Source organism: Pleurodeles waltl, chromosome 6 (assembly GCF_031143425.1).
Source record: "Pleurodeles waltl isolate 20211129_DDA chromosome 6, aPleWal1.hap1.20221129, whole genome shotgun sequence".
Lineage (NCBI taxonomy): Eukaryota > Metazoa > Chordata > Amphibia > Caudata > Salamandridae > Pleurodeles > Pleurodeles waltl.
The window spans coordinates 1,408,719,838-1,408,745,632 of record NC_090445.1 but is presented as its reverse complement, the minus strand read 5'-3'; the positions used below and the strand labels follow the sequence as shown (position 1 = coordinate 1,408,745,632).

At 47.9% G+C, this 25,795-nt stretch overlaps 1 protein-coding gene across 2 annotated transcripts in view; it reads left to right on the top strand.

Moving 5' to 3' along the window:
* RCC2 (regulator of chromosome condensation 2) overlaps positions 1-25,126 on the top strand; it is a 333,593-nt gene extending 308,467 nt beyond the window's left edge. For both annotated transcript variants that reach the window (XM_069240760.1, XM_069240759.1), the window contains exon 13: positions 21,947-25,126. In XM_069240760.1, the coding sequence (XP_069096861.1) occupies positions 21,947-22,051 (105 nt within the window). In that variant the 3' untranslated portion in view covers positions 22,052-25,126. The remainder of the gene's footprint in view (positions 1-21,946) is intronic.
* The last annotated feature ends 669 nt before the right edge of the window (positions 25,127-25,795 follow it).

Below are 25,795 nucleotides of genomic sequence, written 5' to 3'. Positions count from 1 at the left end.
CAAGGCAGTGGTGTAAGTAATTATGATGGGCTGTACAATTTATTTGTGAAAGAACACCTATTGAGTAATTGTTTCAATGATAAACTGCATCAGCATCTGGTAGACCTAGGACCAATTTCTCCCCAAGAATTGGGAAAGAAGGCGGACCATTGGGTCAAGACAAGGGTGTCCAAGACTTCAACAGGGGGTGACCAAAAGAAAGGGGTCACAAAGACTCCCCAGGGGAAGGGTGATGAGACAACCAAAAATAAAAATAGTAAAGAGTCTTCTACAGGCCCCCAAAAACCTGCTCAGGAGGGTGGGCCCAGAGCCTCTTCACAAAACAATGGGTACAAGGGTAAAAACTTTGATCCCAAAAAGGCCTGGTGTCATAGCTGTAAACAGCATGGACACCAAACTGGAGACAAGGCCTGTCCCAAGAAAGGTTCCACTCCAATCTCCCATCCAGGTAACACTGGTATGGCTAGTCTCCAAGTGGGATCAACAGTGTGCCCAGAGCAAATCAGGGTCCACACTGAAGCTACTCTAGTTTCTGAGGGTGGGGTGGATTTAGCCACACTAGCTGTCTGGCCGCCTAACATGCAAAAATACAGACAGCAACTCTTAATTAATGGGACTAGAATAGAGGGCCTGAGGGATACAGGTGCCAGTGTCACCATGGTGACAGAGAAACTGGTTTCCCCTGGCCAATACCTGACTGGAAAAACTTACACAGTCACCAACGCTGATAATCAGAGAAAAGTACATCCCATGGCAATGGTTACTTTAGAATGGGGAGGGGTCAATGGCCTGAAACAGGTGGTGGTCTCCTCAAATATCCCAGTGGACTGTCTGCTTGGAAATGACCTGGAGTCCTCAGCATGGGCTGAGGTAGAACTAAAAACCCATGCAGCAATGCTGGGTATCCCTGAACTGGTGTGTGTGAAAACAAGAGCACAATGCAAGGCACAGGGTGAAAAAGTAGAGCTGGAGTCTGGAAAAATGGCCCAGCCTACCAAGAGAACAGGAAAGTCAGTTGGGAAACCAACTGCAACACAGCAACAGAAAGGGAACCTCTCTTCTCAGGAAGAAGTTCTGCCCTCTGAGGGAACTGAGCCTTTGGAGCTTGAACCTTATCAGGTTGAGCTCTTAGGCCCAGGGGGACCCTCAAGGGAGGAGCTGTGTAAGGGACAAGAAACCTGTCCCTCTCTTGAAGGCCTTAGGCAGCAAGCTGCTGAAGAGTCCAAAGGCAAGAAAAATGGAACACATAGGGTCTATTGGGAAGATGGACTCCTGTACACTGAGGCCAGAGACCCAAAACCTGGTGCCACTAGGAGAGTGGTAGTGCCTCAGCTGTTCAGGAAGTTCATCCTAACATTGGCCCATGACATTCCCCTTGCTGGACATTTGGGACAAACCAAGACGTGGGAGAGGTTAGTCAACCACTTCTACTGGCCCAATATGTCCAACATGGTTAAGGAGTTTTGCCTCTCCTGCCCCACCTGTCAAGCCAGTGGTAAGACAGGTGGGCATCCAAAGGCCCCCCTCATTCCACTTCCAGTGGTGGGGGTTCCCTTTGAAAGAGTGGGTGTGGACATAGTTGGTCCACTAGAACCTCCCACAGCCTCAGGAAATATGTATATCCTGGTAGTAGTGGATCATGCTACCAGGTATCCTGAAGCTATTCCCCTTAGGTCGACTACTGCCCCTGCAGTAGCCAAGGCCCTCATTGGTATCTTTACCAGAGTGGGTTTCCCTAAGGAGGTGGTGTCTGACAGAGGTACCAACTTCATGTCAGCATACCTAAAGCACATGTGGAATGAGTGTGGAGTGACTTATAAATTCACTACACCATACCATCCACAAACTAATGGCTTGGTTGAGAGATTCAACAAGACATTAAAAGGCATGATCATGGGGCTCCCAGAAAAACTCAAAAGGAGATGGGATGTCCTCTTGCCATGTCTGCTTTTCGCTTACAGAGAGGTGCCACAGAAGGGAGTAGGATTCTCACCCTTTGAACTTCTGTTTGGTCATCCTGTAAGGGGACCACTTGCCCTTGTTAAAGAAGGCTGGGAGAGACCTCTCCATGAGCCTAAACAGGACATAGTGGACTATGTACTTGGCCTTCGCTCTAGAATGGCAGAGTACATGGAAAAGGCAACCAAAAACCTTGAGGCCAGCCAACAGCTCCAGAAGTTTTGGTATGACCAAAAGGCTGCACTGGTTGAGTTCCAACCAGGGCAGAAAGTCTGGGTTCTGGAGCCTGTGGCTCCCAGGGCACTCCAGGACAAATGGAGTGGCCCTTACCCAGTGCTAGAAAGGAAGAGTCAGGTCACCTACCTGGTGGACCTGGGCACAAGCAGGAGCCCCAAGAGGGTGATCCATGTGAACCGCCTTAAGCTCTTCCATGACAGGGCTGATGTGAATCTGTTGATGGTAACAGATGAGGATCAGGAGGCAGAGAGTGAACCTCTCCCTGATCTTCTGGCATCAGACCCAAAAGATGGCACAGTAGATGGAGTGATCTACTCAGACACCCTCTCTGGCCAACAGCAAGCTGATTGTAGGAGAGTCCTACAACAGTTTCCTGAACTCTTCTCCTTAACCCCTGGTCAGACACACCTGTGTACCCATGATGTGGACACAGGAGACAGCATGCCTGTCAAAAACAAAATCTTTAGACAGTCTGACCATGTTAAGGAAAGCATCAAGGTGGAAGTCCACAAGATGCTGGAATTGGGAGTAATTGAGCGCTCTGACAGCCCCTGGGCTAGCCCAGTGGTCTTAGTCCCCAAACCTCACACCAAAGATGGAAAGAAAGAGATGAGGTTTTGTGTGGACTACAGAGGGCTCAATTCTGTCACCAAGACAGATGCTCATCCAATTCCAAGAGCTGATGAGCTCATAGATAAATTAGGTGCTGCCAAATTCTTAAGTACCTTTGACTTGACAGCAGGGTACTGGCAAATAAAAATGGCACCTGGAGCAAAAGAGAAAACAGCATTCTCCACACCTGATGGGCATTATCAGTTTACTGTTATGCCCTTTGGTTTAAAGAATGCCCCTGCCACCTTCCAAAGGTTGGTGAATCAAGTCCTTGCTGGCTTGGAGTCCTTTAGCACAGCTTATCTTGATGATATTGCTGTCTTTAGCTCCACCTGGCAGGATCACCTGGTCCACCTGAAGAAGGTTTTGAAGGCTCTGCAATCTGCAGGCCTCTCTATCAAGGCATCCAAATGCCAGATAGGGCAGGGAACTGTGGTTTACTTGGGCCACCTTGTAGGTGGAGGCCAAGTTCAGCCACTCCAACCCAAGATCCAGACTATTCTGGACTGGGTAGCTCCAAAAACCCAGACTCAAGTCAGGGCATTCCTTGGCTTGACTGGGTATTACAGGAGGTTTGTGAAGGGATATGGATCCATTGTGACAGCCCTCACTGAACTCACCTCCAAGAAAATGCCCAAGAAAGTGAACTGGACTGTGGAATGCCAACAGGCCTTTGACACCCTGAAACAAGCAATGTGCTCAGCACCAGTTCTAAAAGCTCCAGATTGCACAATGAACTGCTTAGAATAGACTGATGCCTCTGAACATGGGATAGGGGCAGTTTTGTCCCAAACAAATGATGATGGCCTTGACCAGCCTGTTGCTTTCATTAGCAGGAGGTTACTCCCCAGGGAGCAGCGTTGGAGTGCCATTGAGAGGGAGGCCTTTGCTGTGGTTTGGTCCCTGAAGAAGCTGAGACCATACCTCTTTGGGACTCACTTCCTAGTTCAAACTGACCACAGACCTCTCAAATGGCTGATGCAAATGAAAGGTGAAAATCCTAAACTGTTGAGGTGGTCCATCTCCCTACAGGGAATGGACTTTATAGTGGAACACAGACCTGGGACTGCCCATGCCAATGGAGATGGCCTTTCCAGGTTCTTCCACTTAGAAAATGAAGACTCTCTTGGGAAAGGTTAGTCTCATCCTCTTTCGTTTGGGGGGGGGGTTGTGTAAGGAAATGCCTCCTTGGCATGGTTGCCCCCTGACTTTTTGCCTTTGCTGATGCTATGTTTACAATTGAAAGTGTGCTGAGGCCTGCTAACCAGGCCCCAGCACCAGTGTTCTTTCCCTAACCTGTACTTTTGTATCCACAATTGGCAGACCCTGGCATCCAGATAAGTCCCTTGTAACTGGTACTTCTAGTACCAAGGGCCCTGATGCCAAGGAAGGTCTCTAAGGGCTGCAGCATGTCTTATGCCACCCTGGAGACCTCTCACTCAGCACAGACACACTGCTTGCCAGCTTGTGTGTGCTAGTGAGGACAAAACGAGTAAGTCGACATGGCACTCCCCTCAGGGTGCCATGCCAGCCTCTCACTGCCTATGCAGTATAGGTAAGACACCCTGTAGGAAGTTGGCTCTGTATGTGCTATTTCAAAGTAAGGAATAGCATGCACAGAGTCCAAGGGTTCCCCTTAGAGGTAAAATAGTGGTAAAAAGAGATAATACTAATGCTCTATTTTGTGGTAGTGTGGTCGAGCAGTAGGCTTATCCAAGGAGTAGTGTTAAGCATTTGTTGTACATACACATAGACAATAAATGAGGTACACACACTCAGAGACAAATCCAGCCAATAGGTTTTATATAGAAAAATATCTTTTCTTAGTTTATTTTAAGAACCACAGGTTCAAATTCTACATGTAATAGCTCATTCGAAAGGTATTGCAGGTAAGTACTTTAGGAACTTCAAATCATCAAAATTGCATGTATACTTTCCAAGTTATTCACAAATAGCTGTTTTAAAAGTGGACACTTAGTGCAATTTTCACAGTTCCTAGGGGAGGTAAGTATTTGTTAGTTTTACCAGGTAAGTAAGACACTTACAGGGTTCAGTTCTTGGTCCAAGGTAGCCCACCGTTGGGGGTTCAGAGCAACCCCAAAGTCACCACACCAGCAGCTCAGGGCCGGTCAGGTGCAGAGTTCCAAGTGGTGCCCAAAACACATAGGCTAGAATGGAGAGAAGGGGGTGCCCCGGTTCCGGTCTGCTTGCAGGTAAGTACCCGCGTCTTCGGAGGGCAGACCAGGGGGGTTTTGTAGGGCACCGGGGGGGACACAAGTCCACACAGAAATTTCACCCTCAGCAGCGCGGGGGCGGCCGGGTGCAGTGTAGAAACAAGCGTCGGGTTCGCAATGTTAGTCTATGAGAGATCTCGGGATCTCTTCAGCGCTGCAGGCAGGCAAGGGGGGGATTCCTCGGGGAAACCTCCACTTGGGCGAGGGAGAGGGACTCCTGGGGGTCGCTTCTCCAGTGAAAGTCCGGTCCTTCAGGTCCTGGGGGCTGCGGGTGCAGGGTCTCTCCCAGGCGTCGGGACTTTAGGTTCAAAGAGTCGCGGTCAGGGGAAGCCTTGGGATTCCCTCTGCAGGCGGCGCTGTGGGGGCTCAGGGGGGACAGGTTTTGGTACTCACAGTATCAGAGTAGTCCTGGGGTCCCTCCTGAGGCGTCGGATCTCCACCAGCCGAGTCGGGGTCGCCGGGTGCAGTGTTGCAAGTCTCACGCTTCTTGCGGGGAGCTTGCAGGGTTCTTTAAAGCTGCTGGAAACAAAGTTGCAGCTTTTCTTGGAGCAGGTCCGCTGTCCTCGGGAGTTTCTTGTCTTTTCGAAGCAGGGGCAGTCCTCAGAGGATGTCGAGGTCGCTGGTCCCTTTGGAAGGCGTCGCTGGAGCAGGATCTTTGGAAGGCAGGAGACAGGCCGGTGAGTTTCTGGAGCCAAGGCAGTTGTCGTCTTCTGGTCTTCCGCTGCAGGGGTTTTCAGCTGGGCAGTCCTTCTTCTTGTAGTTGCAGGAATCTAATTTTCTAGGGTTCAGGGTAGCCCTTAAATACTAAATTTAAGGGCGTGTTTAGGTCTGGGGGGTTAGTAGCCAATGGCTACTAGCCCTGAGGGTGGGTACACCCTCTTTGTGCCTCCTCCCAAGGGGAGGGGGTCACAATCCTAACCCTATTGGGGGAATCCTCCATCTGCAAGATGGAGGATTTCTAAAAGTTAGAGTCACCTCAGCTCAGGACACCTTAGGGGCTGTCCTGACTGGCCAGTGACTCCTCCTTGTTATTCTCATTATTTTCCCCGGCCTTGCCGCCAAAAGTGGGGCCTGGCCGGAGGGGGCGGGCAACTCCACTAGCTGGAGTGTCCTGCTGGGTTGGCACAAAGGAGGTGAGCCTTTGAGGCTCACCGCCAGGTGTGACAATTCCTGCCTGGGAGAGGTGTTAGCATCTCCACCCAGTGCAGGCTTTGTTACTGGCCTCAGAGTGACAAAGGCACTCTCCCCATGGGGCCAGCAACATGTCTCGGTTTGTGGCAGGCTGCTAAAACTAGTCAGCCTACACAGATAGTCGGTTAAGTTTCAGGGGGCACCTCTAAGGTGCCCTCTGTGGTGTATTTTACAATAAAATGTACACTGGCATCAGTGTGCATTTATTGTGCTGAGGAGTTTGATACCAAACTTCCCAGTTTTCAGTGTAGCCATTATGGTGCTGTGGAGTTCGTGTTTGACAGACTCCCAGACCATATACTCTTATGGCTACCCTGCACTTACAATGTCTAAGGTTTTGTTTAGACACTGTAGGGGTACCATGCTCATGCACTGGTACCCTCACCTATGGTATAGTGCACCCTGCCTTAGGGCTGTAAGGCCTGCTAGAGGGGTGTCTTACCTATACTGCATAGGCAGTGAGAGGCTGGCATGGCACCCTGAGGGGAGTGCCATGTCGACTTACTCGTTTTGTCCTCACTAGCACACACAAGCTGGCAAGCAGGGTGTCTGTGCTGAGTGAGAGGTCTCCAGGGTGGCATAAGACATGCTGCATCCCTTAGAGACCTTCCTTGGCATCAGGGCCCTTGGTACTAGAAGTACCAGTTACAAGGGACTTATCTGGATGCCAGGGTCTGCCAATTGTGGATACAAAAGTACAGGTTAGGGAAAGAACACTGGTGCTGGGGCCTGGTTAGCAGGCCTCAGCACACTTTCAATTGTAAACATAGCATCAGCAAAGGCAAAAAGTCAGGGGGCAACCATGCCAAGGAGGCATTTCCTTACACAACCCCCCCCCAAACGAAAGAGGATGAGACTAACCTTTCCCAAGAGAGTCTTCATTTTCTAAGTGGAAGAACCTGGAAAGGCCATCTGCATTGGCATGGGCAGTCCCAGGTCTGTGTTCCACTATAAAGTCCATTCCCTGTAGGGAGATGGACCACCTCAACAGTTTAGGATTTTCACCTTTCATTTGCATCAGCCATTTGAGAGGTCTGTGGTCAGTTTGAACTAGGAAGTGAGTCCCAAAGAGGTATGGTCTCAGCTTCTTCAGGGACCAAACCACAGCAAAGGCCTCCCTCTCAATGGCACTCCAACGCTGCTCCCTGGGGAGTAACCTCCTGCTAATGAAAGCAACAGGCTGGTCAAGGCCATCATCATTTGTTTGGGACAAAACTGCCCCTATCCCATGTTCAGAGGCATCAGTCTGCACAATGAACTGCTTAGAATAATCTGGAGCTTTGAGAACTGGTGCTGAGCACATTGCCTGTTTCAGGGTGTCAAAGGCCTGTTGGCAGTCCACAGTCCAGTTCACTTTCTTGGGCATTTTCTTGGAGGTGAGCTCAGTGAGGGCTGTCACAATGGATCCATATCCCTTCACAAACCTCCTGTAGTACCCAGTCAAGCCAAGGAATGCCCTGACTTGAGTCTGGGTTTTTGGAGCTACCCAGTCCAGAATAGTCTGGATCTTGGGTTGGAGTGGCTGAACTTGGCCTCCACCTACAAGGTGTCCCAAGTAAACCACAGTTCCCTGCCCTATCTGGCATTTGGATGCCTTGATAGAGAGGCCTGCAGACTGCAGAGCCTTCAAAACCTTCCTCAGGTGGACCAGGTGATCCTGCCAGGTGGAGCTAAAGACAGCAATATCATCAAGATAAGCTGTGCTAAAGGACTCCAAGCCAGCAAGGACTTGATTCACCAACCTTTGGAAGGTGGCAGGGGCATTCTTTAAACCAAAGGGCATAACAGTAAACTGATAATGCCCATCAGGTGTGGAGAATGCTGTCTTTTCTTTTGCTCCAGGTGCCATTTTTATTTGCCAGTACCCTGCTGTCAAGTCAAAGGTACTTAGAAATTTGGCAGCACCTAATTTATCAATGAGCTCATCAGCTCTTGGAATTGGATGAGCATCTGTCTTGGTGACAGAATTGAGCCCTCTGTAGTCCACACAAAACCTCATCTCTTTCTTTCCATCTGTGGTGTGAGGTTTGGGGACTAAGACCACTGGGCTAGCCCAGGGGCTGTCAGAGCGCTCAATGACTCCCAATTCCAGCATCTTGTGGACTTCCACCTTGATGCTTTCCTTAACATGGTCAGACTGTCTAAAGATTTTGTTCTTGACAGGCATGCTGTCTCCTGTGTCCACATCATGGGTACACAGGTGTGTCTGACCAGGGGTTAAGGAGAAGAGTTCAGGAAACTGTTGTAGGACTCTCCTACAATCAGCTTGCTGTTGGCCAGAGAGGGTGTCTGAGTAGATCACTCCATCTACTGTACCATCTTTTGGGTCTGATGACAGAAGATCAGGGAGAGGTTCACTCTCTGCCTCCTGATCCTCATCTGTTACCATCAACAGATTGACATCAGCCCTGTCGTGGAAGAGCTTAAGGCGGTTTACATGGATCACCCTTTTGGGGCTCCTGCTTGTGCCCAGGTCCACCAAGTAGGTGACCTGACTCTTCCTCTCTAGTACTGGGTAAGGGCCACTCCATTTGTCCTGGAGTGCCCTGGGAGCCACAGGCTCCAGAACCCAGACTTTCTGCCCTGGTTGGAACTCAACCAGTGCAGCCTTTTGGTCATACCAAAACTTCTGGAGCTGTTGGCTGGCCTCAAGGTTTTTGGTTGCCTTTTCCATGTACTCTGCCATTCTAGAGCGAAGGCCAAGTACATAGTCCACTATGTCCTGTTTAGGCTCATGGAGAGGTCTCTCCCAGCCTTCTTTAACAAGGGCAAGTGGTCCCCTTACAGGATGACCAAACAGAAGTTCAAAGGGTGAGAACCCTACTCCCTTCTGTGGTACTTCCCTGTAAGCGAAAAGCAGACATGGCAGGAGGACATCCCATCTCCTTTTGAGTTTTTCTGGGAGCCCCATGATCATGCCCTTTAATGTCTTGTTGAATCTCTCAACCAAGCCATTAGTTTGTGGATGGTATGGTGTAGTGAATTTATAAGTCACTCCACACTCATTCCACATGTGCTTTAGGTATGCTGACATGAAGTTGGTACCTCTGTCAGACACCACCTCCTTAGGGAAACCCACTCTGGTAAAGATACCAATGAGGGCCTTGGCTACTGCAGGGGCAGTAGTCGACCTAAGGGGAATAGCTTCAGGATACCTGGTAGCATGATCCACTACTACCAGGATATACATATTTCCTGAGGCTGTGGGAGGTTCCAGTGGACCAACTATGTCCACACCCACTCTTTCAAAGGGCACCCCCACCACTGGAAGTGGAATGAGGGGGGCCTTTGGATGCCCACCTGTCTTACCACTGGCTTGACAGGTGGGGCAGGAGAGGCAAAACTCCTTAACCATGTTGGACATATTGGGCCAGTAGAAGTGGTTGACTAACCTCTCCCACGTCTTGGTTTGTCCCAAATGTCCAGCAAGGGGAATGTCATGGGCCAATGTTAGGATGAACTCTCTGAACAGCTGAGGCACTACCACTCTCCTAGTGGCACCAGGTTTGGGGTCTCTGGCCTCAGTGTACAGGAGCCCATCGTCCCAATAGACCCTATGTGTTCCATTTTTCTTGCCTTTGGACTCTTCAGCAGCTTGCTGCCTAAGGCCTTCAAGAGAGGGACAGGTTTCTTGTCCCTTACACAGCTCTTCCCTTGAGGGTCCCCCTGGGCCTAAGAGCTCAACCTGATAAGGTTCAAGCTCCAAAGGCTCAGTTCCCTCAGAGGGCAGAACTTCTTCCTGAGAAGAGAGGTTCCCTTTCTTTGGCTGTGTTGCAGTTGGTTTCCCAACTGACTTTCCTGTTCTCTTGGTAGGCTGGGCCATTTTTCCAGACTCCAGCTCTACTTTTTCACCCTGTGCCTTGCATTGTGCTCTTGTTTTCACACACACCAGTTCAGGGATACCCAGCATTGCTGCATGGGTTTTTAGCTCTACCTCAGCCCATGCTGAGGACTCCAGGTCATTTCCAAGCAGACAGTCCACTGGGATATTTGAGGAGACCACCACCTGTTTCAGGCCATTGACCCCTCCCCATTCTAAAGTAACCATTGCCATGGGATGTACTTTTCTCTGATTGTCAGCGTTGGTGACTGTGTAAGTTTTTCCAGTCAGGTATTGGCCAGGGGAAACCAGTTTCTCTGTCACCATGGTGACACTGGCACCTGTATCCCTCAGGCCCTCTATTCTAGTCCCATTAATTAAGAGTTGCTGTCTGTATTTTTGCATGTTAGGCGGCCAGACAGCTAGTGTGGCTAAATCCACCCCACCCTCAGAAACTAGAGTAGCTTCAGTGTGGACCCTGATTTGCTCTGGGCACACTGTTGATCCCACTTGGAGACTAGCCATACCAGTGTTACCTGGATGGGAGTTTGGAGTGGAACTTTTCTTGGGACAGGCCTTGTCTCCAGTTTGGTGTCCATGCTGTTTACAGCTATGACACCAGGCCTTTTTGGGATCAAAGTTTTTACCCTTGTACCCATTGTTTTGTGAAGAGGCTCTGGGCCCACCCTCCTGTGCAGGTTTTTGGGGGCCTGTAGAAGACTCTTTACTATTTTTAGTTTTGGTTGTCTCATCACCCTTCTGCTGGGGAGTCTTTGTGACCCCTTTCTTTTGGTCACCCCCTGTTGAAGTCTTGGACACCCTTGTCTTGACCCAATGGTCCGCCTTCTTTCCCAATTCTTGGGGAGAAATTGGTCCTAGGTCTACCAGATGCTGATGCAGTTTATCATTGAAACAATTACTTAACAGGTGTTCTTTCACAAATAAATTGTACAGCCCATCATAATTACTTACACCACTGCCTTGAATCCAACCATCTAGTGTTTTCACTGAGTAGTCAACAAAGTCAACCCAGGTCTGGCTCGAGGATTTTTGAGCCCCCCTGAACCTAATCCTGTACTCCTCAGTGGAGAATCCAAAGCCCTCAATCAGGGTACCCTTCATGAGGTCATAAGATTCTGCATCTTGTCCAGAGAGTGTGAGGAGTCTATCCCTACACTTTCCTGTGAACATTTCCCAAAGGAGAGCACCCCAGTGAGATCTGTTCACTTTTCTGGTTACACAAGCCCTCTCAAAAGCTGTGAACCATTTGGTGATGTCATCACCATCTTCATATTTAGTTACAATCCCTTTGGGGATTTTCAACATGTCAGGAGAATCTCTGACCCTATTTATGTTGCTGCCACCATTGATGGGTCCTAGGCCCATCTCTTGTCTTTCCCTCTCTATGGCTAGGATCTGTCTTTCCAAAGCCAATCTTTTGGCCATCCTGGCTAACTGGATGTCCTCTTCACTGGAGTTATCCTCAGTGATTTCAGAGTTGTTGGTCCCTCCTGTGAGGGAACCAGCATCTCTGACTATTATTTGTGGAGTCAGGGCTTGAGAAGCCCTGCTCTCCCTAAGTAGGACTGGAGGGGGGGAATTTCCCTCCAAGTCACTATCTTCATCCTCTGAGTTGCCATCCTCAGAGGGGTTGGCCTTTTCAAACTCTGCCAAAAGCTCCTGGAGCTGTACTTTGGTAGGTTTGGGGCCCATTGCTATTTTCTTTAGTTTACAGAGTGACCTTAGCTCTCTCATCTGTAGATGGAGGTAAGGTGTGGTGTCGAGTTCCACCACATTCACATCTGTGCTAGACATTATGCTTCTAAAAGTTGGAATACTTTTTAAGAAACTAAAACTGGTTCTAGAATCTAATTCAAACTTTTAACAAACTTTTAAACTCTAAAAGAAATGCTAAACAGGATCTAACACAAGGCCCTAGCAGGTCTTTTAAGAATTTAGAAAACTTTTCAAATTGCAAAAATCAATTTCTAATGACAATTTTGGAATTTGTCGTGTGATCAGGTATTGGCTGAGTAGTCCAGCAAATGCAAAGTCTTGTACCCCACCGCTGATCCACCAATGTAGGAAGTTGGCTCTGTATGTGCTATTTCAAAGTAAGGAATAGCATGCACAGAGTCCAAGGGTTCCCCTTAGAGGTAAAATAGTGGTAAAAAGAGATAATACTAATGCTCTATTTTGTGGTAGTGTGGTCGAGCAGTAGGCTTATCCAAGGAGTAGTGTTAAGCATTTGTTGTACATACACATAGACAATAAATGAGGTACACACACTCAGAGACAAATCCAGCCAATAGGTTTTATATAGAAAAATATCTTTTCTTAGTTTATTTTAAGAACCACAGGTTCAAATTCTACATGTAATAGCTCATTCGAAAGGTATTGCAGGTAAGTACTTTAGGAACTTCAAATCATCAAAATTGCATGTATACTTTCCAAGTTATTCACAAATAGCTGTTTTAAAAGTGGACACTTAGTGCAATTTTCACAGTTCCTAGGGGAGGTAAGTATTTGTTAGTTTTACCAGGTAAGTAAGACACTTACAGGGTTCAGTTCTTGGTCCAAGGTAGCCCACCGTTGGGGGTTCAGAGCAACCCCAAAGTCACCACACCAGCAGCTCAGGGCCGGTCAGGTGCAGAGTTCCAAGTGGTGCCCAAAACACATAGGCTAGAATGGAGAGAAGGGGGTGCCCCGGTTCCGGTCTGCTTGCAGGTAAGTACCCGCGTCTTCGGAGGGCAGACCAGGGGGGTTTTGTAGGGCACCGGGGGGGACACAAGTCCACACAGAAATTTCACCCTCAGCAGCGCGGGGGCGGCCGGGTGCAGTGTAGAAACAAGCGTCGGGTTCGCAATGTTAGTCTATGAGAGATCTCGGGATCTCTTCAGCGCTGCAGGCAGGCAAGGGGGGGATTCCTCGGGGAAACCTCCACTTGGGCGAGGGAGAGGGACTCCTGGGGGTCGCTTCTCCAGTGAAAGTCCGGTCCTTCAGGTCCTGGGGGCTGCGGGTGCAGGGTCTCTCCCAGGCGTCGGGACTTTAGGTTCAAAGAGTCGCGGTCAGGGGAAGCCTTGGGATTCCCTCTGCAGGCGGCGCTGTGGGGGCTCAGGGGGGACAGGTTTTGGTACTCACAGTATCAGAGTAGTCCTGGGGTCCCTCCTGAGGCGTCGGATCTCCACCAGCCGAGTCGGGGTCGCCGGGTGCAGTGTTGCAAGTCTCACGCTTCTTGCGGGGAGCTTGCAGGGTTCTTTAAAGCTGCTGGAAACAAAGTTGCAGCTTTTCTTGGAGCAGGTCCGCTGTCCTCGGGAGTTTCTTGTCTTTTCGAAGCAGGGGCAGTCCTCAGAGGATGTCGAGGTCGCTGGTCCCTTTGGAAGGCGTCGCTGGAGCAGGATCTTTGGAAGGCAGGAGACAGGCCGGTGAGTTTCTGGAGCCAAGGCAGTTGTCGTCTTCTGGTCTTCCGCTGCAGGGGTTTTCAGCTGGGCAGTCCTTCTTCTTGTAGTTGCAGGAATCTAATTTTCTAGGGTTCAGGGTAGCCCTTAAATACTAAATTTAAGGGCGTGTTTAGGTCTGGGGGGTTAGTAGCCAATGGCTACTAGCCCTGAGGGTGGGTACACCCTCTTTGTGCCTCCTCCCAAGGGGAGGGGGTCACAATCCTAACCCTATTGGGGGAATCCTCCATCTGCAAGATGGAGGATTTCTAAAAGTTAGAGTCACCTCAGCTCAGGACACCTTAGGGGCTGTCCTGACTGGCCAGTGACTCCTCCTTGTTATTCTCATTATTTTCCCCGGCCTTGCCGCCAAAAGTGGGGCCTGGCCGGAGGGGGCGGGCAACTCCACTAGCTGGAGTGTCCTGCTGGGTTGGCACAAAGGAGGTGAGCCTTTGAGGCTCACCGCCAGGTGTGACAATTCCTGCCTGGGAGAGGTGTTAGCATCTCCACCCAGTGCAGGCTTTGTTACTGGCCTCAGAGTGACAAAGGCACTCTCCCCATGGGGCCAGCAACATGTCTCGGTTTGTGGCAGGCTGCTAAAACTAGTCAGCCTACACAGATAGTCGGTTAAGTTTCAGGGGGCACCTCTAAGGTGCCCTCTGTGGTGTATTTTACAATAAAATGTACACTGGCATCAGTGTGCATTTATTGTGCTGAGGAGTTTGATACCAAACTTCCCAGTTTTCAGTGTAGCCATTATGGTGCTGTGGAGTTCGTGTTTGACAGACTCCCAGACCATATACTCTTATGGCTACCCTGCACTTACAATGTCTAAGGTTTTGTTTAGACACTGTAGGGGTACCATGCTCATGCACTGGTACCCTCACCTATGGTATAGTGCACCCTGCCTTAGGGCTGTAAGGCCTGCTAGAGGGGTGTCTTACCTATACTGCATAGGCAGTGAGAGGCTGGCATGGCACCCTGAGGGGAGTGCCATGTCGACTTACTCGTTTTGTCCTCACTAGCACACACAAGCTGGCAAGCAGGGTGTCTGTGCTGAGTGAGAGGTCTCCAGGGTGGCATAAGACATGCTGCATCCCTTAGAGACCTTCCTTGGCATCAGGGCCCTTGGTACTAGAAGTACCAGTTACAAGGGACTTATCTGGATGCCAGGGTCTGCCAATTGTGGATACAAAAGTACAGGTTAGGGAAAGAACACTGGTGCTGGGGCCTGGTTAGCAGGCCTCAGCACACTTTCAATTGTAAACATAGCATCAGCAAAGGCAAAAAGTCAGGGGGCAACCATGCCAAGGAGGCATTTCCTTACACACCCCTCTAGCAGGCCTTACAGCCCTAAGGCAGGGTGACTATACCATAGGTGAGGGTACCAGTGCATGAGCATGGTACCCCTACAGTGTCTAAACAAAACCTTAGACATTGTAAGTGCAGGGTAGCCATAAGAGTATATGGTCTGGGAGTCTGTCAAACACGAACTCCGCAGCACCATAATGGCTACACTGAAAACTGGGAAGTTTGGTATCAAACTTCTCAGCACAATAAATGCACACTGATGCCAGTGTACATTTTATTGTAAAATACACCACAGAGGGCACCTTAGAGGTGCCCCCTGAAACTTAACCGACTGTCTGTGTAGGCTGACTAGTTCCAGCAGCCTGCCACACCAGAGACATGTTGCTGGCCCCATGGGGAGAGTGCCTTTGTCACTCTGAGGCCAGTAACAAAGCCTGCACTGGGTGGAGATGCTAACACCTCCCCCAGGCAGGAGCTGTGACACCTGGCGGTGAGCCTCAAAGGCTCACCCCTTTGTCACAGCCCAGCAGGGCACTCCAGCTTAGTGGAGTTGCCCGCCCCCTCCGGCCACGGCCCCCACTTTTGGCGGCAAGGCTGGAGGGAACAAAGAAAGCCACAAGGAGGAGTCACTGGCCAGTCAGGACAGCCCCTAAGGTGTCCTGAGCTGAAGTGACTCTAACTTTTAGAAATCCTCCATCTTGCAGATGGAGGATTCCCCCAATAGGGTTAGGATTGTGACCCCCTCCCCTTGGGAGGAGGCACAAAGAGGGTGTACCCACCCTCAGGGCTAGTAGCCATTGGCTACTAACCCCCCAGACCTAAACACGCCCTTAAATTTAGTATTTAAGGGCTACCCTGAACCCTAGAAAATGAGATTCCTGCAACTACAAGAAGGACTGCCTAGCTGAAAAACCCCTGCAGAGGAAGACCAGAAGACGACAACTGCCTTGGCTCCAGAAACTCACCGGCCTGTCTCCTGCCTTCCAAAGATCCTGCTCCAGCGACGCCTTCCAAAGGGACCAGCGACCTCGACATCCTCTGAGGACTGCCCCTGCTTCGAAAAGACAAGAAACTCCCGAGGACAGCGGACCTGCTCCAAGAAAAGCTGCAACTTTGTTTCCAGCAGCTTTAAAGAACCCTGCAAGCTCCCCGCAAGAAGCGTGAGACTTGCAACACTGCACCCGGCGACCCCGACTCGGCTGGTGGCGATCCAACACCTCAGGAGGGACCCCAGGACTACTCTAAGACTGTGAGTACAAAAACCTGTCCCCCCTGAGCCCCCACAGCGCCGCCTGCAGAGGGAATCCCGAGGCTTCCCCTGACCGCGACTCTTTGAATCCTAAGTCCCGACACCTAGGAGAGACCCTGCACCCGCAGCCCCCAGGACCTGAAGGACCGGACTTTCACTGGAGGAGTTACCCCCAGGAGTCCCTCTCCCTTGACCAAGTGGAGGTTTCCCCGAGGAACCCCCCCCTTGCCTGCCTGCAGCGCTGAAGAGATCCCTAGATCTCCCATTGACTTCCATTACAAACCCGACGCTTGTTTCTACACTGCACCCGGCCGCCCCGCGCTGCTGAGGGTGAAATTTCTGTGTGGGCTTGTGTCCCCCCCGGTGCCCTACAAAACCCCCCTGGTCTGCCCTCCGAAGACGCGGGTACTTACCTGCAAGCAGACCGGAACCGGGGCACCCCCTTCTCTCCATTCTAGCCTATGTGTTTTGGGCACCACTTTGAACTCTGCACCTGACCGGCCCTGAGCTGCTGGTGTGGTGACTTTGGGGTTGCTCTGAACCCCCAACGGTGGGCTACCTTGGACCAAGAACTGAACCCTGTAAGTGTCTTACTTACCTGGTAAAACTAACCAAAACTTACCTCCCCTAGGAACTGTGAAAATTGCACTAAGTGTCCACTTTTAAAACAGCTATTTGTCCATAACTTGAAAAGTATACATGCAATTTTGATGATTTGAAGTTCCTAAAGTACTTACCTGCAATACCTTTCGAATGAGATATTACATGTAGAATTTGAACCTGTGGTTCTTAAAATAAACTAAGAAAAGATATTTTTCTATAACAAAACCTATTGGCTGGATTTGTCTCTGAGTGTGTGTACCTCATTTATTGTCTATGTGTATGTGCAACAAATGCTTAACACTACTCCTTGGATAAGCCTACTGCTCGACCACACTACCACAAAATAGAGCATTAGTATTATCTATTTTTACCACTATTTTACCTCTAAGGGGAACCCTTGGACTCTGTGCATGCTATTCCTTACTTTGAAATAGCACATACAGAGCCAACTTCCTACAGTGCACTATACCCTAGGTGAGGGCACAAGTGCATGAGCACTGTGCCCCTACAGTGTCTAAGCAAAACCTTAGACATTGTAAGTGCAGGGTAGCCATAAGAGTATATGGTCTGGGAGTCTGTCAAACACGAACTCCACAGCACCATAATGGCTACACTGAAAACTGTGAAGTTTGGTATCAAACTTCTCAGCACAATAAATGCACACTGATGCCAGTGTACATTTTATTCTAACATACACCCCAGAGGGCACCTTAGAGGTTCCCCCTGAAACCTTAACCGACTATCCGTGTAGGCTGACTAGTTCTAGCAGCCTGCCACACACCAGACATGTTGCTGGCCACATGGGGAGAGTGCCTTTGTCACTCTGTGGCTAGTAACAAAGCCTGTACTGGGTGGAGGTGCTTCACACCTCCCCCTGCAGGAACTGTAACACCTGGCGGTGAGCCTCAAAGGCTCACCCCCTTTGTTACAGCACCAAATGGCACTCCAGCTAGTGGAGTTGCCCGCCCCCTCCGGCCACGGCCCCACTTTTGGCGGCAAGGCCGGAGGAGATAATGAGAATAACAAGGAGGAGTCACTGGCCAGTCAGGACAGCCCCTAAGGTGTCCTGAGCTGAGGTGACTCTGACTTTTAGAAATCCTCCATCTTGCAGATGGAGGATTCCCCCAATAGTGATAGTAATGACACTGCTCCAGCAACGCTTTCCCCAGGGACCAGCGACCTCTGAATCCTCAGAGGACTGCCCTGCTCTAGAAGGACCAAGAACTCCCGGGGACAGCAGCCCTGTTCACCAAAGACTGCCACTTGGAAACAAAGAAGCAACTTAGAAACAACTTGCATTTCCCGCCGGAAGCGTGAGACTTGACACTCTGCACCCGAGCCCCCACAGCAACTCCTGCAGAGGGAATCCGAAGGCCCCCCTGACCGCGACTGCCTGCTTCTAAGATCCGACCCCTGGTAAAGACTCTGCACCCGCAGCCCCCAGGACCTGAAGGATCCGAACTCCAGTGCAGGAGTGACCCCCAGGAGGCCCTCTCCCTTGCCCAGGCGGTGGCTACCCCGAGGAGCCCCTCTCTTGCCTGCCTGCATCGCTGAAGAGACCCCTTGGTCTCCCATTGAAACCTATTCAAAACCTGACGCGTGTTTGCACACTGCCCCCGGCCGCCCCTGTGCTGCTGAGGGTGTACTTTCTGTGTGGACCTGTGTCTCTCCCCCCCCCCCCCCCCCCCCCCCCCGTGCCCTACAAAACCCCCCTGGTCTGCCCGCCGAAGACGCGGGTACATACCTGCTAGTAGACTGGAACCGGGGCACCTCCTTCATTGAAGCCTATGCGTTTTGGGCACCACTTTGAACTCTGCACCTGACTGGCCCTGAGCTGCTGGTGTGGTAACTTTGGGGTTGCTCTGAATCCCCAACTGTGGGCTACCTTAGACCCAAACTTGAACCCCGTAAGTGGTTTACTTACCTGAAAAAACTAACAAACTCTTACTCCCCCCCAGGAACTGTTGAAAATTGCACTGTCTAGTTTTAAAATAGCTATATGTCATTTATGTGAATACTGTATATGCTATTTTTCTAATTCAAAGTTCCTAAAGTACCTATCTGCAATACCTTTCATTTGCAGTACTACATGTAAATCTTGAACCTGTGGTTCTTAAAATAAACTAAGAAAATATATTTTTCTATACAAAAACCTATTGGCCTGGAATTGTCTCCGAGTGTGTGTTCCTCATTTATTGCTTGTGTATGTACAACAAATGCTTAACACTACTCCTTTGATAAGCCTACTGCTCGACCACACTACCACAAAATAGAGCATTAGTATTATCTCTTTTTGCCACTATCTTACCTCTAAGGGGAACCCTTGGACTCTGTGCATACTATTCCTTACTTTGAAATAGTGCATACAGAGCCAACTTCCTACAATAGGCAATTTTGATGTCTCCACAATATGTTTTGGGCAGTTCCCTGTTGCGGTCTCTTGCCCACCCACACAAGTGAGCAATGTTTTTCTCTAGAGACGTAAGGGAACACTGGGTGGCAGAAAACTAGTGGTTGCTTGCAAATTCCAGGACTTTCCCTCACAGAAATGCAAGGAAAATGTGTTTTTAAGCAAAGTTTGTGATTTCAAGGGGGTTCTGGGCAAACAAAAACTGGTGAGAGCCACGCAAGTCCTGCACCCTTGGACTCCCCTAGTACCAGTATGTTGACGTTAATTCACCACTCACACTGGTTGGTTTTAGCACCTCCAGAAATTATGGATCCAAAGCATGAATACTTATCAAATTATCTGAATATTGAAACCAAGCCTTCTGAAGGTGAGCCATTAAGCCACTTCACGGCACCAACCGCTTTATGGTCCGTTCACACGCCATTCGCGCACAACATACACTTTCATACTGCCAGCCACGGGCCCAATCCAACCAATCACTGCACTCACATCAACTTACCGCTGCCAGACGAGGGCCATCACATACATACGCCACAAGATGGAATAGTTTGACTACATTTTACCACCTATCAAGTAACTGCCTCCTTCCTGAACATTACCGAAGGCATGCGTAAGGAACCTTTTCTAATGACTCCCACAACAGCCACTTGAGGCTCAGGAAGACATGTTTTTCATGCTCCTTTACTGTGTAAATCTAACTCTTTCCAGTTTCTGAATGCAAGCTGGAGGTATCTGGAAAATGCTTTGTGAGGCCCATTCTTGGAACTCAGTGAACATATCTACCGTTGAAGTGAAGTCAGGCATGCTGGGGAATTTTGGCGAAGTTTACTAAAGAGAACTTAAACTAAGAAGAACTGTAGTGCTTAGCACACAGGGTAGTCTGTGGGAACATAGCATATGCCCCAGCCGCCTGCAGTTCTGTGACTGTAATGCTCTTATCATACAGTAAATTGAACATCTACTAGGTTCTGACAGAGGATGAAAATGGCAAGCAGGCCAAACACTAACCCATATGTGTCATTGACCTTCAGTGCCAGCGTGGCACCAGTGTGTTTGAATTCATAGGTGTAGATGATGTGCAGCTGTACTACCTTTACCATCTGCCTTCTACCTGTGCAATATCCCTGGGAAAGCACACCTGCTATAACCTTTTCTTACCTGTTCATGTCTCTGTCTTCGTCAGTCATGACTAATCCTGTATAATTGCCAAGAGAACCTATACTAATGCCTTCCGCCATTAGCTACTTCAAGCTCAAGAAACCATGTTTGTCAGATGTCATCAGCGCACTTACTGTGCTAAATCCAACTCCTTTCAATTTGTGTTTGCAAGTTGGGGGTGTTTGAGTATGCCTTGCGAGGCCTATTCCTTCAACTGAGCAAGCAGATCTATAGTTGAAACTAATGCAGACATGATGGTGAATACTATGAAAGGTCTCTAAAGTAAAAAGTCAAAAAAATATCCTGTGAGACTCCTTCACCAACAATTCTACTTTTTGCTTTGAAAGTAAAGTAACAAATTGAGCTTGCACACTTTCAAACAAGTAGAAACGTTGGTGAAAATGTCCCACAGGACGTTTGTTTTGACTTATTACACTTACTCTAGTTCTTGTTGGCAATCATGGTGGTCCTTGTGTAGCACACATAATGACCCTAACAAGCATGTCAAAAATCAGTCATGCCTTTTAACATTTTGCCACACAGGGTACTCCGTGACAATGTGGCTTATGTTCTCTTCACTAGTATATGTAGTGTGGGTACTGTAATGTATGTTAATCAAACAGAACACCTATCATATTCTGATGGCGGATAAAGGTGTCAAGCAGACCATAAAGAAGTCTGAATTTCTGATGTAATGAATTAAAGTTCTGTGGCTGCTTTCCTAACAAAGCAGGGGGCCATGGGCATTCAGTATCCATGAACAGTGACTGAAAGGTTTACCTAACACTTTGCTTTAGTATGATACACTATAAAGCAAGTAGGGAAACTGAGGTCTGGGTGAGATGGCACAGTACTAATGACTCTCCTGTCTTTTTCCCTGCTTTGAGCACACTTTACAGCGACAACATGGACAATCCTTTTTGGGTTTGTTTTATAAATCTGTGGTTTTCCTGGGGGCTACCATCGGCCCACAGGTTAACCACACATTTCTGAAACAAGCATTTGCAATGCAAAAGGTCTTGCATATTTCAAACAAGTTATTGTCCTCTTTTGACAACCGTGCCCACGAGCAAAAACAAAAGAAAACCTGAGTGGACACTGAGAGAAGACGATTTGGCAAAATAAAAAAGTTAGCTGTAAAAAATAAAACTTAGCCAGATTGTGTGCCCTGCTGGCAACATTTTTGCCAGTTGCAGGCTTTCTGTTTGCAGGGCACTAGAGAGCAAGAGAAACAGTGTCAGAGAGGGGGTGGGGGCATTGGTTAGTTGGGGCTATTGGGGGTTGGGGAGCCACTTACACAGGGGCAAAAATTAAACCCCTATCTCAAGGTATTTTTGAGCAGATGTGACCTCACTTGCACGTGTGCTAGCCCTGCAGCTATATCCTTAGCTTTTCTTTTGGTATTATGAACACTGTACAACTTTTACTGGCGCCCTGTGATTGTCCACTTTTAGAGACCTCCACTTATGTGTGAAGAATCAGTTGGTGCCTCTTAATTTGACTGTATGTGCCAGTCATTCTTCTTAATCATCTGATTAAAGGTTTAATTCTCGAGGTCCCAAAGTAAGACATGGTCACTGACGATTATGCAGACATTATGGTTTTGCAGTTGAAGTCCTTGTTGATGTTGACTAAGGTTGAATTTAAAACTGAATTTGATCTCAGAGTAGCTTTCTTCCATTTTTCAATGGGGGTGTACTTAAAAGATTACTTTTTTCCCCTCAGGTTGCCATGGGCTTTCAGCACAGTCTGGTAATTGCACGAGATGAAACTGAGCAAGATGGAGAGAAGCTGAAGAAACTTCCAGAGTACAATCCTCGTGTGGTTTAACTTCTCACCCCCTCTGGACACCATCTTTGAACCTTCCAGTCCCTCAAATATAAGTGACAGGAAATGTTTGAATCATTCCCTGGCATTCATATCACCTCAGTTAGTGGGGTATGGGGGAGCTATCAAACAACCTTGTCTCCTTTGGTGTTATGGGGTGTCCTAAACCCCCCATCTGGTTTCTGAACTGCCTCACAAGAGGAGGCTTTACAGTGCACCCATGCACTCCACATTTTCCTACTTTAAGACATTCCTCCAAGGCTGCTATCCTACTTTGGAACACCTTGTGCGTAAGTCATGTGAGTATGTATGCTACCATCATTCTTACATGACTGTAAAGGGTTTAATTATTTGGGGCAGGATTCATAGGTATTGTCCAGGATCATAAAGTCATTCCAGTACATCGTTGTTAGTTTACATTTATGTTCTCTTGGAGTCTAGAAGACTAATTGTACATCTTTTTTGGGGTGGTGTAATTCTGTTATTATCAGGGTCATGGAAGATGACGATGGAGGGATGGTGGTTACTAAGCAGTACTAACTAAATGTTGTATAAACAACCCGCCGACTACTGCTCTGCCGGTAGAAACACCTGTGGACAGTTGGCAGTATTTTGTTAACAAACGCCGGAAAGCACAAAGGCTTTTCAAATGAGTCCCTTAGTTACTGGCCCTCGTTTCACACCGTAAATGATTATTATAGTCAAAGGCAAGTCTCATGTTCTGAATTACTTCAAAAGCAGTTCTAATTTTATGCATTGGGTTGCATGAAAAATGTATTTAAAAGACCAAATTTCTCGTCACCTACAGTTTCTGAGAATCTGTGAAAGGTGTTTTTTTTCTATTCAGCACGCTTTCCAGGGGGAAAACTAGTTGTATATTTTCCGAAGGGAAATTGTAAATGTTTTGTTTTTCACACAGTCTTAGTTCCAAACCTCTTTAATGCTATCTCATTTATAAGCAATAGGAATGGTTTTAGACTCCAGGTGTGAGACTGCAGGGAAGGTAACGGGCAGCTGCAAACTAGTATCTGATTCCCCTTTCTGAGCGTCACTTCTTCCAAACGGCAATGTAATCATTCACTCGCTTTAGCTTTGTTAAAGCACTTTCTTCGAAAAAGGAGAATTAATTTCACAATTATTATTTTTTAATATATATGTGATGTGCGTTCAGTTTTGTGCCAGTTCCAAGGTTTTTTGGTGCACATCACTGAGCTTTCTGGGACCACATGGCTGTTCGTAGCCGCGCTTCCTTTTCTGTAGTAGCTGCTTAAACGTTTGACTCACCATCAGGAGTTGCCAGTTACCTCCGAGGGAGTTATAACTTGGTCAGAATAAACTATATCAGACAGTGTCTTCCCATGAGTTAACTGAGGTTGCAAGTTATATTCCACAAAAAAGGAAATAAAAGGCAGTACATATTCTACCTCTTGCCGGGTAAATAACGGGCCTAAATGTGCAAACAGAGCAATCATTCTGGGAACAGTCACACCAGGAAAAGCTAGTTGCCTGGAGGGTTATTCATTCTAGCAACTCTCAATGAGACTGTCCAGAGAATGTCCTTTCCACTTCAGTCTAGATCAGTTTTATTTCTTGATCATCAATGCACATCATCTTGTTTCTGTTTAAAAGGGTGCTGTTTTCATGCTTTGCTACTGCAGTGCTCCACTCTTCACACCACCTAACAGTGCCCATGTAAAACTGTTGCTTCTTTCTCTGCTCATCTCTATGGTGGAGAGAGAGAGATGCTTTTTGTGTTAAATTGGTATCCTGGATACTGGAGTGGTAGTTACTGTTGCATTGTCAGATATTGTGTGTGTGGCGCGGTGGTTGAGGGGGGGGAGGGGGAAATGTTGGCAGTTGTAGTGACCAGCCCTGGCTGCCTGAGCATTGTAGAATCTGAACGGGTCCGGATTCCTTTATGTGGGTGGGTTTTACGTTGACATGATCCCTATCTGAGCTTGAGAAATAGTTTAGCTGAAAGACTGGAATATATGAACGTTTGTGTCCACCTCCTCCCCCCCTCACGCCCCCATGGTTTTCCCACTCTGTGTGATGAGCACTCTCACCACTGGCTCCCAGAGATTTTCCAAATTGATGTATACTTAACTGCGTCCTTTAATTTCTATTTTGAGTTCTGTCCCTTGGTTTTACAAGGGACTTTAAATGCTGATGTTAAGATGATGATCTTGAAAGTTACACTGGGTTTTAGGGCTTCAATTTGCTTCCCAGAATATTTGTGAGCATACGTGAGAGACTACATGTTTATGTCAAAATGTGGGCTGACTTTTTTTTCTTTCCACTTGCAGTCACCATCTATGTATGTAAGTGCTTGACATTTAATTTGCATGAAAACCCAGTAGATTGTGCTTATGTCGGCAGTCGAGGCTTATCCATCTCATTTGTAATTGTTATTCCCAGCTTGACCAATTCACCTGAAATAGAATTTCCAGGGATACACGGGGCTTTCCTGTAATATACAGAGTTGTAAAAATTCCAAAGGATGAGTCAGTCCTTGACCCGGTCCTCATCCAGTCTTTTTTTTTTTTTTGAGGGTTTAATGCCAATCTCTGCAGTCTTTTTGGTGCATGTATTGAAATTGTGTTATTGCTATAAACTAAGGCAATGATTTCGTTTTAGTAAGATAATAAATGACCAGCTCTGAAGAAATTAAAGGCTCTTGCTATTGTTAAGGAAGGGCTAAAAAAACAAGAGGTGCCTGAAGAAAATACATGGTTAGCTTTGATAATGTGTATAGCAAGCAAGTGGGAACATTGCGCTCCTGGAAATCTGTAACACGTGCCTATGAGGTGCTTGCATCCTCATGCCCTAATAAAAATAATTAAAAAAAAAAGGGGGCTGTTAACAGCGTAAACAGGTCCTTTCCTCCTAGCACTGCTACCATCATCTTCATACCTATCTTCATGTCTGATGAGCATCGGTTGTGTTTTTCCACACCTTTAGAAGCTGGTGTTTGAAGATTTTAAGGTTACAGGTTTTTAGTGTTATAAACTTCTGTTTTTTTTGTTATTTTAAATATTTCTTGATGTAAATGTTTGAATAAAAAATACATCATTCTAACTGTCTGTGTGGTGCGTCCTTCACACAAGGGGAAAGAGGCGCATTTACTGCATCCATCATGCCTGTTATTTATTTGGTACATCTTGTCTGGTTCACTTGCCATCATAGACCTTGGTCACATGTCCACCTTGATATTGTCTTTCTCTGTTAATAGCTTTCTGTGTTGCTGATTAAAGTGGTATGACAAAGCTAATCTTGTGACAAAGCAAGTCTAGCTGTATTTTCCACTTGAAGATAATGCGACAAGCTGCAGTCTTGAGTTTATTGCTCCTTTTGTTGTTTTACATAGGTTTGTTTCCTTCACCTGCTTCCTCAGGGTTTAGATTTTATATTGCTGAAGCTAAAGAGTTTTGATGAATGTTGATCTTCTAGATTCAGTTTTTCTCCAGCAATCAAACTCGACCTCAGCCACATGTTAAACAAAAGAAAGAAATAAAACATTTTTTTTTTCCTTTTCATAAGACATATAGGGGGTCATTCCTAGCTTGGCGGGAGCCGCCAGAAGACCTTACCGCGGTCAAAAGACCGCAGCGGTCATTCTGGGTTTCCCACTGGGCTGGCGGGCGACCGCCAAAAGGCCGCCCGCCAGCCCAGTGGGAAACACCCTTCCACGAGGAAGCCGGCTCCGAATGGAGCCGGCGCAGTGGAAGGTGTGCGACGGGTGCAGTA